Below are 17,216 nucleotides of genomic sequence, written 5' to 3' on the forward strand. Positions count from 1 at the left end.
TGTTAACACTTTCTGTATATTGCACTTCTGGTTTACTTAGTTGTTTCCTCTACTATCTAGCGTCAGACCCAGTGGCGTGCCAACCAGGGGGAGGCAGAGGACCCCTCTAAAATTTAAGTGATGTGGCAAACGATGCGTTTCGCCCCTCCTGAAATTTAGACACTCACAAAAATAAAGTAAAATCGGAAATTTAAAAATTTCTTTTTTCAATTTTGAAGCTATTTTTGAAATAAGAAAACTTTATATTCCACTAACATTTATGTGCTTTGCCTCTTCTGATATTTAGTTATTCGCCAAGACGAAGTCCATTAAAATAGGTAATTTCAGAGAAGAAAAAAAAAGCTATTCTTTCTCAACTTTGAAGTTATACATCAAGTAGGAAACTTTATTTTGTTATGGGCGATTAATGTGTTTTTTGACTTATGGAAAAGTAAAGTGAAAGTGGAAAAAATATTTTATTTCCAATTTTCACTCTTCCGAAATAGTAATGAGGGGGCGAACATAGTGTTTCGCCCCTTTTGAAATTTCAAAGTGCTAAAAAATAATAGAAATTGGTAACTAAAAAAAATTTCATCTTTGAATCTATTTTCCAAGTAGAAAACTTTATTTTCTTCTGAAATAAAAGTGAGGGGGGGGGGAAATTTGCTTCTCATCTTCAGAAATTTAGACATTAATAGAATAAAATCAAGTAAAGTAGGAAATTTTAGAATAAAAAAATTGTTTTGTTTCATAGCTTCGACGATATTTTCCTAATAGAAAACTTCATTTTCCTCTTAAATTATAGTAAAGGGATAGGAAACTTTTTATTCTGATATAAAGTAAGGGGGGATAAAATGTGTTTTGCATCTTCTGAAATTTAGACATTTGAAATAATAAAGTCTAGTAAAAGTTTTTTTTCTTCTTTTTTTGGAAAAAAACTTTGAATCTGTTTTCCAAAAAGAAAATTTTATTTTACTCTTAAATTAAAGTGGGGGAGCGAAGAATATACTTTACTTCTTCTGAAATTCAGACATTCGCAGGAATAAAGTCAAGTAAAATATATTTTTAACTCTTATTTTCGACTTTAAAGCTATTTTCCAAATCGAAAACTTTATTTTCCTCTGAAATTTAATTGAGATGGAAGATAATGTGCACCACCCCTTCTGAAAATTTGACATTCGCTACAATAAAGTAAAATAGAATTGAGAATTTTAGAAAAAGAAACTACTTTTTTTCCAATTTGCTAGCTATTTTCCAAATTGAAGTAGAAACTCTCCCCTCCCCCCCACAAGAAAAATACTTCGGTTTTGTTTCAATTTTTTTCTACATATTACGACTTTTAATTTATTAAAAAAATTTTAATCTAAAACACGAAAGGTGAAGAGGAGCACATCATAAAAAAACAAAACAAGTGTTTAGAAAACTAAAATAAGTACCACTGTTTTGCATCCTGAAAAATGCATCCTACACTGAGACTAATAGATATATTTTAAAGAATCTTTTGACTGTGGGTGGTATGAAGGTGTTAAAACCTTCATACCACCCTCAAAAAATAGCCATCTCCTTTTACACCATGGGAAAATGACCTTTTGCTTCTTTAAATTGCCTTAATCATTTTTATGACCCTGGGCTCTTTTGTGCTTTTATAAAATGTCATATATTTACAGTACCATCTATATGTCCCTTAAGTTGTCTTAAACTAGCAATTATCTAGATGTTCTTAGAAAATAGATGTAAGCTTTTAAGGAATGACTCTTGTTGACATTTACTTAGGTCATTTTGTCAAGAGATTTTTTCTGAGACGAACGTAAAAGGTTCCAGTTAAATTCCAGTTTTTAGCTCATTTAATTGCGTCATTTAAATTAACCATTTTTAATTCAGTTATAAATTTTCTGTTGGCTTTTATTTTATTCAAGTTTTGAAATTAAAATTTAACTTTAATTAAGAATTATTGAAATTACTTGCAATTTCCTTTTTTTTCAAACATAAATCATGATATCAATAATTCCCACTCTTAATAAAAATTTTCTTTGGAAAACAAGAAAACCAAATGTAAATTTATTTATAAGGAGGTAAGTAAATGTTTGCATTAACTCATTTAATACATTTAAATTTTATATTTATATACTGTTCCAATTCTTTTATTAAGAATGGTAACACAAAAATTGCTTTTTTTTATGTTCATATATAAAATTTAATTTGTATAGTAAATACTTAAATTGATAATTTTACTGCTTATTGTGTGCATGGATTTTGTTCCTATTTTATATTTTTCAAATTATTAAGACCTTTAAATTTTTTAAATTGGAACTTCAAATTTTTAGGGTTTTTAACAACGTTGTTTTCATTAAAAAGTGAAATGCAATCTTTATTTTATATAAAAAAAATCATATTTAATTTGATAAAAGAACGCATTTATTTAATAAAAAAGCTATGAATATCAGCTTAGAAATCCGTAGCAATTAAAATTCGTTTCCAAGTCAAACCATTAAAAAGAATTTTTTTTTAATTAGCTTTGACTTTTCTCATTTTTCTTTCATAAAAAAAACTATTACTCTTTGTTATAATTTTGTCGCATATGATTACATGGCGTCATGAATACATAGGCGAAATATTCAAGAACGATTTTCTAGGGACCTGTCCATATTGGAGTAAGGCAACTTTGTTTTTGTTAATTGATGTATATAGAGAAACAATTTCTGAATATTTTTTCAATTAGGACTATAGATCAATTAGGACTATAGATCAATTAAAATGTGGGTACATGTGCCGATAGAAAAAAAAAAGTCTATAATTTCCTTCAGTTTCCATAACGCGATCAAAAACTTTTAGATTTGAAACTAAAAAATAATTTTAATTTTTATAACGGTTTTGTCTTGAAAAGACCTTCCTAACTCCTAACGATATAGTAACCGGATTTAACAGGTTTATAAAATTGGTATTTTATGATTAGCATTATATTTAGAGGAAAAGGAGGCTACTGTGGACATGGGGGACAGGAGTGGACAACATGAATAGCTATTTTCCCCCTAGTCAAGTTCCCTCGGTGAGATGTGGTAAATTGGTAACATTTACGTACAGTGAACCAAAACAGTACCAACCTGAATAACCTTTGATTTAATGATCGGATCTTCACGTTCTAGGACTCCATCTTAATAATTCGATGGTGTGACATCAAATATGCAAATTAATTAGTGCACGATATTTTATTTTAAGTTACGTAATCAGACACAAAAACATACTTTCTCTGAAGAAACATAACTTTTGTTCAACAGATTCGATTTTCTAACCCCCGTAATATAGGAGGTAGCTGTAATCTGGGGAATATAGTCCCAATAGTCGGTGAGCTATCCAAAGTTTGGACCCCCAAATGTTAATTTTATTTTTTTGTATTTCACTACAGATCAAGAGCTTTTTAAGGGAATTGGAAAAATTTTGCACACGATTATAAAATTCTGTTATCTAAAGATAATTCCATGCAAAAAATAACTTTTAGTAAATATTTATTATTTTTCATTTAATAATAGTCTGATTTAATAATAGTCTGTCATTTACGTCACACTAGTGCTGCACAATAGGCTATTGGCGACGGTCTGGGAAACATCCCTTGAGATTTTATCCTTTGTAGAGGGGATAGCACCCCCGCGTCGGTAGCCCGGTGATCTGCACCCGAAGTCGAGCATTTTATCGTGGAACAGTTTAGCGAGGACCAATACCGCACACCCTCGGTCCCTACGCAGACTGACCCAAGTGGTCACCCAACCGCACACTGACCGCAGCCACTGATGCTTGACTTCGGTGATCTGCTAGAACCGTGTCTTAACGATCAGTCCCCTTTGGGACAATAATAGTCTGAAAACTTTTGAATCGAAAGGCATATAGTTTTTTTTTTTTTTTTTTTTTTTTTTTTTTTTTTTTTTTTTTTTTTTTTTTTTTTTTTNTTTATAAGTACGACTTTTTTTAAATTTAATTTCTCAGGATTAGTCTATTTCGCTGAAATTTTGTATTTTGTCATGTTTAAAACTTACAATGTTTTGTAATCCAATTTATATGCGTACAAATAACTTGTTTTCATAAATATATTCACGAACATAATACATAAATAGCTAAAATGACGGTTAGAGATGGAGTACTGAAAGTTTTTGAAAGGGCCCCCGCCAAAAATGCTTGCCCCAGGGCCCCGAGGGGTGAAGTTACGGCACTGCGTGACAGACGCCAAAGTTCTTTCACAATTTTTTTATTTCCTACATATTTTTTGAAACCTTAAAAAACATCCTATATTATCCTACATTACCAAACTTGTCCTATAAATCCTTTAACGGTAATGTCAGTTTGCAAAATTTACAGATTTAATATCATATAACGTGTAAAGAATTTGTAAAATCTTCACTGGCAGTCATAAGACAGCTTGCAAATATGTTGCCCCAAGTGATAATTGAAGATCTGTGATAAAGATGAGTGGAATCTCTATTTTAAAGGAAATTTTCTGACGATGACTCACTAGAAGATTGGAGCTACCCTAGAAATTCATGAAGTGCCTTTGACTACTTTTGGAACAAAATTTTCAAGTTAAAAGATAATCAGAATCTTCCATGATGCAATCTTCTATCTGTTCCTGTCAAAACATCTTATGCACTTCTTCACGGAGAGTTGAAAGAGGTTTCTCTATTAATAAAATAATTGTCCCATCTGAAAATCGAGAATGAGTTTCGATCCCATAAAAAGCATAAGAATTATCAATGAAACTGTAAAAGATTACAGATGATTGCATCGCACATCGCTCAAGAAATGATTAAATTTTATACGAATGCATATGTTGAATACAAATCCCAAAAGACTTTTGAACAAAAAGAAAAGAATAAGCAACAAGTAAAATAAAATGTACCACAAGCAAGACCTGATAAACTTTTCTTCGAACTGTCTTGAGCCTGATAAACAAGATGATGAAAGAGCATCAAACACCAAATCAATGATTGATAAAAGCAACCAACGTTTTATTACTGATATAAAACAAAAATGCATTATTAAAGTAGAAGTAGGTCAAGCTATGATAGGTACTGACTAGAAAAAGTTGGCTAATAGACTAGCTAATAAAATGTTTCCTAAAAAAAAATTTAGAAAGAGATCTAACTGTGTTATTTTCAAGTAAGTAATTTTGTCCAGTAAATAAAAAAAATTAGCTATGTTATTTTAATATTAATAATCTATTATTAGGATCTTTGTAATTTTTTTGATAAAAGTAATGTTTGGAGTAAGTCACTTATTAAGAAAAATTTTTAATCGTTGTATGATTGTGATTTATATTAAGAAAATATTCATAATACAATATATTTTCTGCTGTCCTACATTTTTTCTAAAGAAATCCTATACTTTTTTAAATTGTTACTTCTATCCTTGCATTGAATATCAAAATAAATATGCAACATTTTATTTTTTCCTCATTTCAAATATTTATTAAAACAAAACAAAATGAAGCGATGAGAAATATTAATGAGAAAATAAACATTAAATTAACAAACGTCATTCTATGGCCCTTTCGTTTAACAGTTATTTGACGTAGTTGGCTTGCAAATTCTTGCTTTTCCAACTGGTTTGTATACAATGTAACATATTGCTTTTACAACTTTACATGGCTCCTTGTTGCTACTTTCATCGGTTAAATCTTCATCTTCAAAATCCTGAGTGAAATCATCTATTGTCGATGAGCAACATGAACCATTCTGTTTCTGTGTAGTTTTACCACAACATCGTCTTTTTAGATTTTTCAAAGCTTCACAGCAGCCCCCTTCCTCACTTGAATCCGGTTCTCGAACACCAGGTCTTTGAATGGGTCGTTGCTGACTTGAAATATCTCTGTCTGTAGTAGGTGCGGTCAATGTATGTTGCTCTGGTGTTAAACTAGGTCTGAGGCTTGGCTCTAATAAGGAAGTTTGTCCTGGTAATCTATGCTCTGGTTCTAGGAATGTTTGTTGTCCTGTTGTTAAACTGGGTCTGAAGCTTGGCACAAGTGAAGAAGTTTGTCCTAATGGTCTTTGCCCTGGTTCTTGGAAACTGATAGGTGCACCACCAGGGTTAGGTGTGCCTATGGAGGTAGGTTGACGGTCTGTAAGTGAGGGTATTTGTTGTCCTGGTGCAAGACCATTTGATTGACTTGGTACTTGGAAAGGTGGTTGGTTTAGTCCAGGTCTGAAATATGGTTGTTGGTAACTGGTTGAATAAGCACCATCTGAACTCCCTGAGCCAGTAGGAGCCGTCTGATCTCTTTTAGAATAAATCTGGTCACCATTTTGAGTTTCAGTGGGGTAAGGGGGAAAATATTGTTGACCAAATTGAGTCGATGAATCGGGGGCTCGAATACCATGTTGTGTTCTAAAGGTAGAACTTGGTTGAAATGCCTCATGAATAGTTGAAGGAGGTTGCAACCCATTAATTCTTCCTTGAGATCCCATGGATTGAGTTGGTGGTGATAGTTCAGATAAAGGCTGTTGTATTGGATGATATCCTGATTGTTGTGGTACAGTCGGAGAATGGTATGGGTGTCTAGCACCGTGGGAGGGTTGTAAATTACTTGGTGTTTCATAAAATGAACCAGATTGGGGCTGCATAGTTGGTGTTTGGCTTCCAGAAAAAGGAGAGCGCTGTTGATCAAAAGGAATTGGCCCTAAAGTTAAATCGGTTTGTAAAGAACCAGTAGCCGTTGAGGGGCTTTCATAACTGGTCGCTTGTGGCATATTTGATTGCGGTTGGCTCCTCGTAAGGTGTAAGGGCTGATAAAGACCTTGAGATTGGGAAGGATATCTTATTTCGGACGTTCTTTGATCAAAACTGCCTTGACTTTGATCATGAATATCCTGATCTCTACTCCCAGTTGATCCTTGGTTTCTTGATGGAATTTTCGACAAATATTCTGTACCTGGCAATTGTGAAATTCCAGGTATATTTCTAGATCCCTGTGCTTGTTCATGACTTACTTGTCTTGGTGTGGAGATAGGTACAGATACCGGCACACCAGCTCCTCTATTTAATGTAGATGGTGATGCAATCCCATTGATAGATGGTCTATGTACAGCTCCTGAACTCGGTAGTTGGGAAGTGTGCATAAAATTAGCATTTCTGTCTAAATTTCGATGTAAAATGACTGGACTTGTTTCTGCACTAGGCACTGAACCTTGGTAATCCATTGCAGCATCGAATCCGCCTTGAGCGGTTGCTGCATAAGTTCTTCCACTGTTGTATCCTCCTTGTAATTGCGTTTGAGATTGTCCTGTCGAACTACCTCCTAAAACAGAAGCAGATACCGTCCCTTGAAAATCACTGTTTCCCGTGACCTCTTTTCCAGCAATATCAACTTTCACCTGACTACTGCTTAAACCTCTTGATTGAGACTCTGCACCTGCACTTCCTCCGGTCCTTCCACTCTGCGCTCTAACACTAGTCATGCCCTGAGAGAATCGACCTTGCGCCGTACTGCTTGCTGAACCACTAGGTCTACCAATTTGTACTTGACTTTGAGCTGATCCTACATTTTCTACTGCTGAACTAGAACCAGATAAACCCCCTTGCTTCCCACCTTGTACTTGACTTTGAGTAATGCCTCCAGTGAATCCAGATTGAGCTTGTGCTGAAAATGACCCATTTCCTGCATAACCACCTTGAACCTGGGTCTTTGAGCCAATTCCTCTATATTGCCCAGCAGCAGATGCTTCAGCAGCTGTTCCTTCAGCACCTGTTTGAATCTGTGTTTGCGATGAAGCAGAATCACCTCCTCTTTGAACTTGAGCATTTCTGTTTGAAAGAGCTGTCCTAACTGGCTCTGCTACAGGACCAGTTCTAAGGTCACTTTGTCCAATTCTTGACCCATCTGAAGCACCCCTTGACGTGAAATCACGAACATTATAACTAGAAGTATCGGGAATTTGTGGTCTCGAATACTGTCCTGGCTCTCCATTTCCTGAAACAGAGAAAGGATGAGAAGGTAAACTTCCAGGCGCAGTCATTCCTCCCTGTAATGTATCTCTTGGTGTGTCACGTGGTTGACCTTGAACAGAATCCAATGCTCTTAAATTTGTTGGAGTGCCTGCACTGATTCCTGGAACATTTCTTGATGATGTTTGTTGATCAACTCCAGCACCGAGTATTTGCCGTTGATCAGTTGAAACACGACTGTCAGGGTATCTAGGTTGAGAAATTTGCATTCCTGGAATTCCATATCCTTGAGCTAATAATCCATCTTCCTCAGTACCGGAATGTATTGAATCGGTTTGGAGAGATCCACCGTTTAGCGCTTTTGGCATATATTGTCCAGATATTGCACCTGAGTTTTGTCGATCTTGATATCCTGGTGCAAAATGTGCTGGCTGATATCCCGAATGGGGAGACTGTGGTAAGGAATCAGGCTGATACGCAGTTAAAGTCGAACCGGGTTGGTAACCTGATATGACTGGGCGAGCTGCTGTTATTGATGTTCCCGGAAACGAGCTCGGGTAATATCCAGGAAAAGCCGGTTGACCTATTCCTGTCGGTAATCCTGATACAGAGCTTGGCTGATATCCTCTAGCAGATTGATATCCTGTTAATGTAGTATCAGGCAAAACTCCAGGTGGGTGTAGAATCCTTGGGTGACTAGGCGTCCCGGATTGGTACCCTGTGAAAGGAGGTTGATACTGTATTCCAGGCTGAATTTGCGAATCCCCCCCTGGCGTGATAGTTTTAATTTGATTCAGTGGACTTGAACTACCTAAACCAGTATGGGAACGCATCAACTGTCCAGGAATTCCCCCCTGCTGTTGCATATCAGATACACCTGGGACAATGGGATATGTAGATTCAGTTTTAAGGGAAGGACGTCCATTTGTATCAGGTGACAAACTTCTTTGATCCGCTCTAGATATTGGAGGACTTAAATAAGAGCTTCCTGGCATTCCTCCTGGTTGAAAACTCTCTGGAGATTTGGAGATATCATTAAAACCAGGATAAGATCCTTGTAAGGAACCTGGAGAAGATGCACTGGGATATCTTTGCAAACCTGAACCAACTAGACTAGGCTTTTGTTCAGATAAATGATATGGCATGCCTCTAGTTCCCCCGTATTGTCCACTACTACTAATACCACCACGATAAGCATTTCCGGCCTTGAGTCCAAAAGGCAAGTTTAGTTGATATCCACTTTCTTGTGCTGTTTGTAAGGAAAATTGTCCTGAATTGTCACTGCCGGAGTTTACACTTCTACTCCTACCTGTGTTATCACCCATTGATATAAAGTTTTGATTTTGTGAGGGGTTAGTGAATGTATTTCTTCCATTCATGGCTGATGCATGTGGTAAATTTCCTGTTCCCCTCAACGGATATGTTTGTGAACTTTGAGATCTTTCCTAAAATAAAAGAAATAAAATTATTATTTTGTAAAACAATCAAAAAATAAAACTATAATTGTATCATGTTTCATAATTAAAAATGTATATAGGTATACATTTTTAATCATGAAACATGATACAATTATATGTATCACTTGTTAAATATTTCTGTTGAAATATAAATTCTGTTTCCTTCAAATCCTGTATATCAGACACGATTATTAGAAATAATTACGAATAATTATTACATAGGAGTCAATTGCAGATAATATGTTAACTATTATATAGTTTGTCTATAGAAAGAACTATCCGCTTTGCACCTTTTAACCTATCGTATCCGCTTTGCACAGTGCAGTAACTACTAAAAAGTCTTTTTTTTTAATGGATATGAACTTTAGACCAACATATGAGGAACAGCCGCATTTGATAAAAATATTTACATGTTTAAACTACAGTAATGTAAATTCTAAAATCAGAAAAATTGAATGTGGTTTAAAAAGTTCTAAAACGTAAAAATTTAAACCAACTTATTTCAATTTTTATTTTTCAGAAATTATTCAAATAGTTTTATTTGTAATTTATTGCTTGATATTTAATGTGATATAGTTTAAGTAAATTTAAAATGCAGGATGATTATAAAATTACATCGCCAGCTTATGACCCTATGGAGAGCATACCGTTTGAGCGAACGGAATAAAATTTTTGTACATTTTAAGACAAATGCTTTAAATTTTTTTCTGATAAAATTACCGTTCCAAATAACGTTTTAATCAAAAAGATAAATGCTGCCATTTGAATATTTCGAACTTTCGTCTTTGTAACGTTAACCGTCAGAGCTATGCAATCACTTTTAAAACCATTCTTGAACGCATAGATCACCTTTGTGAAAATTTTTATTTCGTTCTCTTAAACGGACTTTCATATATAGGACATATGTCCAGAAGGTCATATGTCGACAAAGTTATTTATGATCATTGATCACCCTGTATTTTCTTACCTTATAATTCTAATTTTTTATCATTAAAGTTAAAAAATATTACATAATTAATGAAAGTTAATTTTTGCGAGAGATTATCTTTGAGTTAGGCAACGCGATTAGCTCAATTTGGAAACAACGTGATTAACTTAATAGATAGAAAAGTAAAAATAAATAAATGAAAAATCTATCAAAGTAAATATCATGCAAAAAGTGAAAATAGTCGGAGGCCCGAATCTTCAAACTAAACTATTGGGATCATTTTTAAAATATATTAAGTTAAAAACAGTGATAAAATTTTTAAAATTAAATTCCTGTTCCTCGTTGAAACTTAGAAAGATACCTCAGATGGATAAATTTTTTTTAAACTGACAAAACTGTTATTTTGTATCATTTTTTATTAGTTTTTACCTGATACTGAGTCATTGTTTGATCTTTCTTTAAGTTTCCATCTTTATCAATAGTACCAGTGATACGAGTGTCATGACCATAATGAGCGTAATTATTGCTCTGATGTCCATAATGACCATATGAATGATGAGTAAATTTGCTTTTGTCATCATTGACAGCTGTCTGCCTCTTCTTCCGTCCTGTGAAAAAAATAACTCAATTATCTACTGAGAATGGCGCGCCTCTACCATGTAAATAGAAATTTCCTCTCCCAATTTATATATTACCATACTATAGCTCGTTACTTAGCAACTATGCAAAAAATAGAGTATCGACAGGGAGAAAATAATTTTATCAAGCTCATCTAGTCTTAAAGTAACTGAACCAATGCCAATACTAAAGTCTTAAACCTTGTTATTCATGCAAGTTTCGAAAATTGAAAGAACATAATTGAAAGATTTAAAATGTTTAATCTTTTGCTTACGGGTGGCATTACAAGTAGACTAGAATGACAGGCTTCACCAGCGGTCTAGGCATGGATATTCTTTCATTCTCTGTACTATCTGTCCTTACTATGAGAGCAACGTTGGCCCACTTAATATGATGCCCCTTAAAGAGCAGCCGGCAAATCTTCCCCTTTACGCCTGAATTGACTAAAGTCAACCCAGGTGGGTATTGAAGGAAAAAATATATGTCATAATAATAAGTCTATAATTTAATCTGTATATATCATTGGAGTAGTAACGCGACACTTTAGGACGCCATTAAATTTTTACGCAATTACCTTATCTCTTATCAAAGTTATACTCGCTTATCACTCTATCACTTCAAAGTAAATGAGTAGTTAATATTTGAATTTTTCTCCTTCAAATTATCTACACAAAGTCTTACATTTTACTCTAACTTTATAATTTACGTTATATTTCCATGCCTTATAAATACCATTCAAATGTTACACGATTTATAAGTCAATGTTGTACAATTTTAATTCCGTAACAAATTTCGATGTATAACATTTTATTCAAAAACAAAAGTTCAATATTCAAAATTTTAAACAAAAACTGTATTTATATGAAGTCTGCTAATAAAATTGCCTGTCTTACTTAATGGAATTCCATCACTGGATACCAATGACAATGAACTTCCATTGCAAAACCGAGCTATCCGCTTTCCGAACTTCTCAATAAAAGTTTTATCATCGATCTCTTTCAAAATATAAAATGTGGGGATGTATGATCCTTTCACAATGCCATTCTGAAATAAAAACAAGAAATATGTTTGTTAGAATATCGCTCTTCACCATGAGAGTTACAAGCCAATTTGCAATGACATCGAGTAGAGAAAAAAAAATACTATTCGAGATTATGAATAGGAACATAACCTTTGGCTGTGCTTGTTCATATTGATTATAAGTAAAACTCCAGAACTGTTTCTTTCCTACAGGTTTTACATTTTAACTTTGTATGTCAATAAGCATTTGTCCTCTTTTGAATAGTATTACGTAAAAAAAAAAAGACATATTCTATGTAATATATTGCTTTGACAACGAAATTTGCACAAAATAGGGACATAGAATTTTTCAACTGAGTCAAAAATAAAAAATAATAAAATTTTTATATCGATCATAATATATTACTTTATCACCGTCGTTAAACAGCCGACCCAATTCTTAGGCTTACGACTTCTAACGTTCAACTACGTAGTCTTGTAATTTTGAACCCAATCCAGAAGACAAGGAACTGCTGAATCAAGTATTGAGAGAAATTCGCCTTCATGGAGGACTTTTTGATGGAACTAACTCGCATTTGCGTTAGATGGAAAGGAAGACCACGATGTCGATAACTAGGATAACTAGAAATACCGTAAAATAGGTTGTTGTTGTCGTATGCCTGTTAAAGCAGAGGGTTGCGATTGTTCTTGTTTTCCAGTGGCGCCATCTATGAATTCGACTTTTGCCGCACCTGTACGTCACACCCGTTTATAGGGCGGACNTGCAACCCGACAGATTTAACGTGCATCAGTCACCATTTTACTACACGGGGAGTCTTCGGCCGGTGGGGTTCGAACGCACGAACTCTCAGACATGAACCCCGTTAAATAAGTAATTTACAGGTAAACACCATTTTAAATTTTTTGCTGATCATAGCCAAAGACATTTGAATTTCCTTGGTTTATTAATTATAATATCATGTTATTTTTTCTGTTCAATGAGAGTCTACAAAACAATTATCTTCAAGGTAAGGTGACAGTTATCTTCGTTATAATTAAATGTTGATATTGGTAAATTCATATAAATTCTTAAAATGGTTGGGGAGAGAGGGCTAGTGTGGACAAGGAACTAGAGAAGACAAATGGAATATTTCTATTATTTCCCCGTAAATTTTCCCTGTAAATTTTGTGCAGAATGTCAAGACTATAATATATTTACATATGCAATAACAAACAAAAAAATAATAGATTGTTGATTAGTAAATTAAAAAACAAGGTTTTATGGAGGAAAAATATTGTTTTAATTAAAGACAAGGTTTTTATGGTGGAAAAGTAATTTTAATTAAAAAATAAGGTTTTTATGGTGGAAAAGTAACTTCTTAATTAAAAAACGAAGTTTTTATGGTAGAAAATTAATTTCTTAATTTAAAAAGAAAACAAGGTTTTTACGATGAAAGGGTAAATTTTTAATTTTTACTTTAGTTTAATATTTTGTTATGAATTGAATGTGTTTTTTACACATTTAATCAGTTACTTTCGATTTGCCTTTTTTAATGAACTAATAATGAGTTTCAACAAACTAATACTTCACGAAGCTTCTGAGGACACATAGGTCTGGGGCTACTGTGGGCATGTCATAATCTTTTAATGGTAGTGATTACGTTAGTATTGTATTAGTGGCTTCATAAGTACGTTAATACAAGCTGAAATTACGTTTTTTGAAGAAACTATTACTATAATGTTTAAAGGTTTGGTAGAGCGTACAGATATATTCTCACACAGATATATTAAATAATAGACCTCTGCCTCATTTTCGTTACAACTATTAAAGTTTTTTAAGAACATATTTACGGAGGCGATGGCCTAAATTTGCATATTTTACCACGGTGATGTTGTAAATTCCTTCAATATTTAAAGTTCTAATTTAATAACAGTCAATGTATATGAATGTTTATTCAATTTTTCCATCTCTTAAAAACTTCACCACTTTATTATCAGATCTTATGGAATTGTTTCAAATGTTTATTCATCGTGATGGTCAAATCGTTGTAAATTAATTTTATTGATAAAAAATGAAATTGTTGAGAGTAAAATTTACTGCCCCTTGAAACATTGAAGAAAAGCTCTCTCTAAAACGGAAGAGTTTGAAATGTATGCCTTTATTGGTCTTTAACATAACATAATTATAAAGATTTTATGACCATTTTCTCAAAACCACATTTTTAGACTAAATTTAGTTCCATTTAGATTTTACTTGCTTTTTATTATTAGTAACAATAGATTAAATAATAAGCATTACGACGTGCCCTCGCTAAACCTATAACATAGTGCTAGTGGGATCAAAAAGAATTTTTTTTTAAAAAAAATTATCAAAGCAAAAATATATATATACATTTAAATTAGCTTATCTATAACTCAAAATGAAAAAATCGTTCAAATTTTAATTGAAAAAAAATGTGCCCAAAATATTAACCAGTATTCTTTTTTGGAAAATTTGAAGAAAATATCCATACTAAACCGTAAAAAATTTTGTATCAAATTACGATATAAAGTACCGCCGATATAAAGTATCATCTGTGGAATCCACTTCACAGTAAATTCCATTTTTATCGTAAAATATTATACCGTAATTTTTACAAAAATGTTTATTTAAATAGAGTGATTCAGTGATCTTATGGTAGTTATTATTGTAAAAATCATGATACATCAGATTTTTTGTTCCTTAACATATTTCTGTGAAAATTGAGTTTACGATAAAAAGTATCGGCCCTCTGATTGCTGGTACTTTTAACCGTAATTTGATCCGGATTTTTTTTACAGTGTTGCCCCCTCTCCTCCATGTGCTGTAATTTCATAGAACGCAACGTATCGGTTAATGCAATTTTAAAAAGACATAAATGTTAACATAAATGATTTTTTTTATTGTATTAAAGTATTAACAAAACTTGATGCTATACATTATTTTAGGCATGTCACAAAAGTAAAGTTTAAGATTTTATATAATTTTATATTATACTGACATTTAATAGCCGTAACTTTTTCCTGTCATCTTCCATCGTCTCGCCCGTAGCACTTGAAATAAAACATTGGCTTCCATTTGAGTCCTTAAAAGCTTTCTTTTCCTGGAAAGAATTTAGTTCTTAATAAACGTAAGCGTTGGAGTCACAAAAATTAAATGGGTTTCTCATTTAAAAAAAGAAAAGATTTAACACATAATAAGAATATGAAACAAAAACATCTTTTAAAAAATGCAGTTTTAATTTAAAAGTATAGCTTTAAAAAATGTTATAAAATCTGTTTATATCCTGATGTTACATTAGTGCAATAAGATTTACTTGCTTAAAACAATACAGTTCAGTAAAATCTTAAAATCAAGCTCCATTATTTGCAGCATGTCCACTTAACACTGAAGATTAAATGTAACTTGACCCTTTGCGGTTGCGTTAATTTTATATGTAGATGTTTTCCAAGACGGAATTCATTTTTGTTGGACGAATTTAATATGCAGAGTAATTTTAAAATACTTTTGCAATGGAATGCAAAACACAACTAGTAAAATATTATTTTGAATTTTATATATCTCCAAATTCTATCGACTTAAAAGATTTTAAGTAACAAAAAAACGCACTTAACATTCATTTGTTTTTTTTTATTTAATTAGGATCGAAAATTTTTTAGATAATAGGGTATGGAAATTTTTACTTCATTTAAAACAGTGTCACTTTAATCGGTAAAAAAAACGAAATTTGAATGAAATTGGTTCTTGACAAATGAAAGTTTAAAAACAGATTTTTCAAAATTTAATAACACGCAAACTATTCGACCAATTTCTCTCAAATTTTGAATTTCGTCATTTAAAAATGTATAGCTTAAAATAGTGAGAAAAATTTTTTTTATTTGTTTCAATCCTTATAAAATTTTTAAAAAAAAGTTATTATTAAATTTCATATTTTTTTTTTTTTTTTTTTTTTTTTTTTTTTTTGCTTGGAATTAACTTTGGACAAACGAACTTTATAATTGAGTGCAAAATTTTTAATTCCCGAGATTAAGCGAAATGCTATAAAAGGGAAATTAACAATCATGTGATTCGACCGCTCTGCCAGCTAAACTAATGGGGACCGACCATAAGGCTGCGTCCTATATTTTGATAGCCAAAAAACGAAATCCGTCGAGAAAAAGATATGTTTATAGGGGTAGGGGAATAGATTTTCGAGTGTCTGTGATTCGGGAAACTAATTAATACCTAGCATTAATAAATTAGCATATTTGCAGTCACTCTATTTTTATTTTATATTTCATTTTATAACCGTCGTTGAACAGCCGACCCAATTTTGGGTTTACGTCTACTAATGTTCAACTTCGTAACCTTATAAAATTTTTGCCTTAGTGGAGGATTTCTTGATAGAACTAACCCTCATTTGCGTTACATGGAGAAGAAAAACTCGAAATCCTCCCATGGTTAGCCTGACGATAAAGGGACTCTAACCCATGATCCGTCTACCACTGAGGATATTTTATGTCAGCACTGTGGTCGGTGCACGCCGGATGCAAAATCCGTATCGACCAGCCATCGCTGGAATTAACCCGAGTGACCTCATTGGAAGGCGAACGCTCTATCCCCTGAGCCACCACGGTTCGTAGTTTCTCTATTTTATTTTGTTTTATATTCCTTGAACAGCCGACCCAATTTTTGGGTTTACGACTACTAATGTTTAACTCCGTAGCTTGTAATTTTGAAGCAATCCAGAAGACAAGGAAACTCCTGGATCAGTACCCCCTGAGGTATTGATTTGTTATGGGAACACGGAGGACTTTGCGACTCGACAGATTTAACGTGCATCAGTCCTCATTTAATACATGGGTAGTCTTCGGCCGGCGGGGATCGAACCCACGAACTCTTGAACATGGGACCAGTGTCCTACCGACCAGGCAATCCCGGCCCTGTAGTTTCTCTATTGAACAATTAAGACTGGTACTTTTTTCGTGAAAAATTGATCATTAAGAAAGTTATTTAGGAAAATATCTTTTTTTTTTTTTCATTTTGCGCACTGTACACACAGGCTTGCCTTAGCTTCTTAGTAAGATAAATTGCACAGAGTTGTGTTTTTCCTGCTGCCTTATTTATCAGTTATTGCTCTAGTAGATATAAATTAATAATTTTTTTACAATTGAAAAAACTAAGGAATTACTTTTTTACATCGCATATGCTTCAAATTAGAAATATATTTGAATGTTAAAAATGATTAACTAATTAATAATTTATATACACGTGGAATGAAGTAATGGCAATGTTTATATATCAGTCACGT

The 17,216-nt window shown here is 33.0% G+C and overlaps 2 protein-coding genes across 3 annotated transcripts in view; one reads left to right on the forward strand and one right to left on the reverse strand.

Moving 5' to 3' along the window:
• LOC107442126 (dynein light chain roadblock) overlaps nucleotides 1–17,216 on the forward strand; it is a 601,383-nt gene that overhangs the window by 498,008 nt on the left and 86,159 nt on the right. The window lies entirely within an intron of this gene.
• Nucleotides 5,405–17,216, reverse strand: part of LOC107457146 (hornerin-like) — a 31,371-nt gene continuing 19,559 nt past the window's right edge. For both annotated transcript variants that reach the window (XM_043039743.2, XM_043039744.2), the window contains exons 4-7: nucleotides 14,928–15,029; nucleotides 11,802–11,952; nucleotides 10,720–10,898; nucleotides 5,405–9,350 (exon numbers count right to left, since the gene is read on the reverse strand). In XM_043039743.2, coding sequence (XP_042895677.1) covers nucleotides 5,520–9,350; nucleotides 10,720–10,898; nucleotides 11,802–11,952; nucleotides 14,928–15,029 — 4,263 coding nt within the window. In that variant the 3' untranslated portion in view covers nucleotides 5,405–5,519. The remainder of the gene's footprint in view (nucleotides 9,351–10,719; nucleotides 10,899–11,801; nucleotides 11,953–14,927; nucleotides 15,030–17,216) is intronic.

The sequence above is a fragment of the Parasteatoda tepidariorum genome, chromosome 4 (assembly GCF_043381705.1).
Source record: "Parasteatoda tepidariorum isolate YZ-2023 chromosome 4, CAS_Ptep_4.0, whole genome shotgun sequence".
Classification (NCBI taxonomy): Eukaryota; Metazoa; Arthropoda; class Arachnida; order Araneae; family Theridiidae; genus Parasteatoda; species Parasteatoda tepidariorum.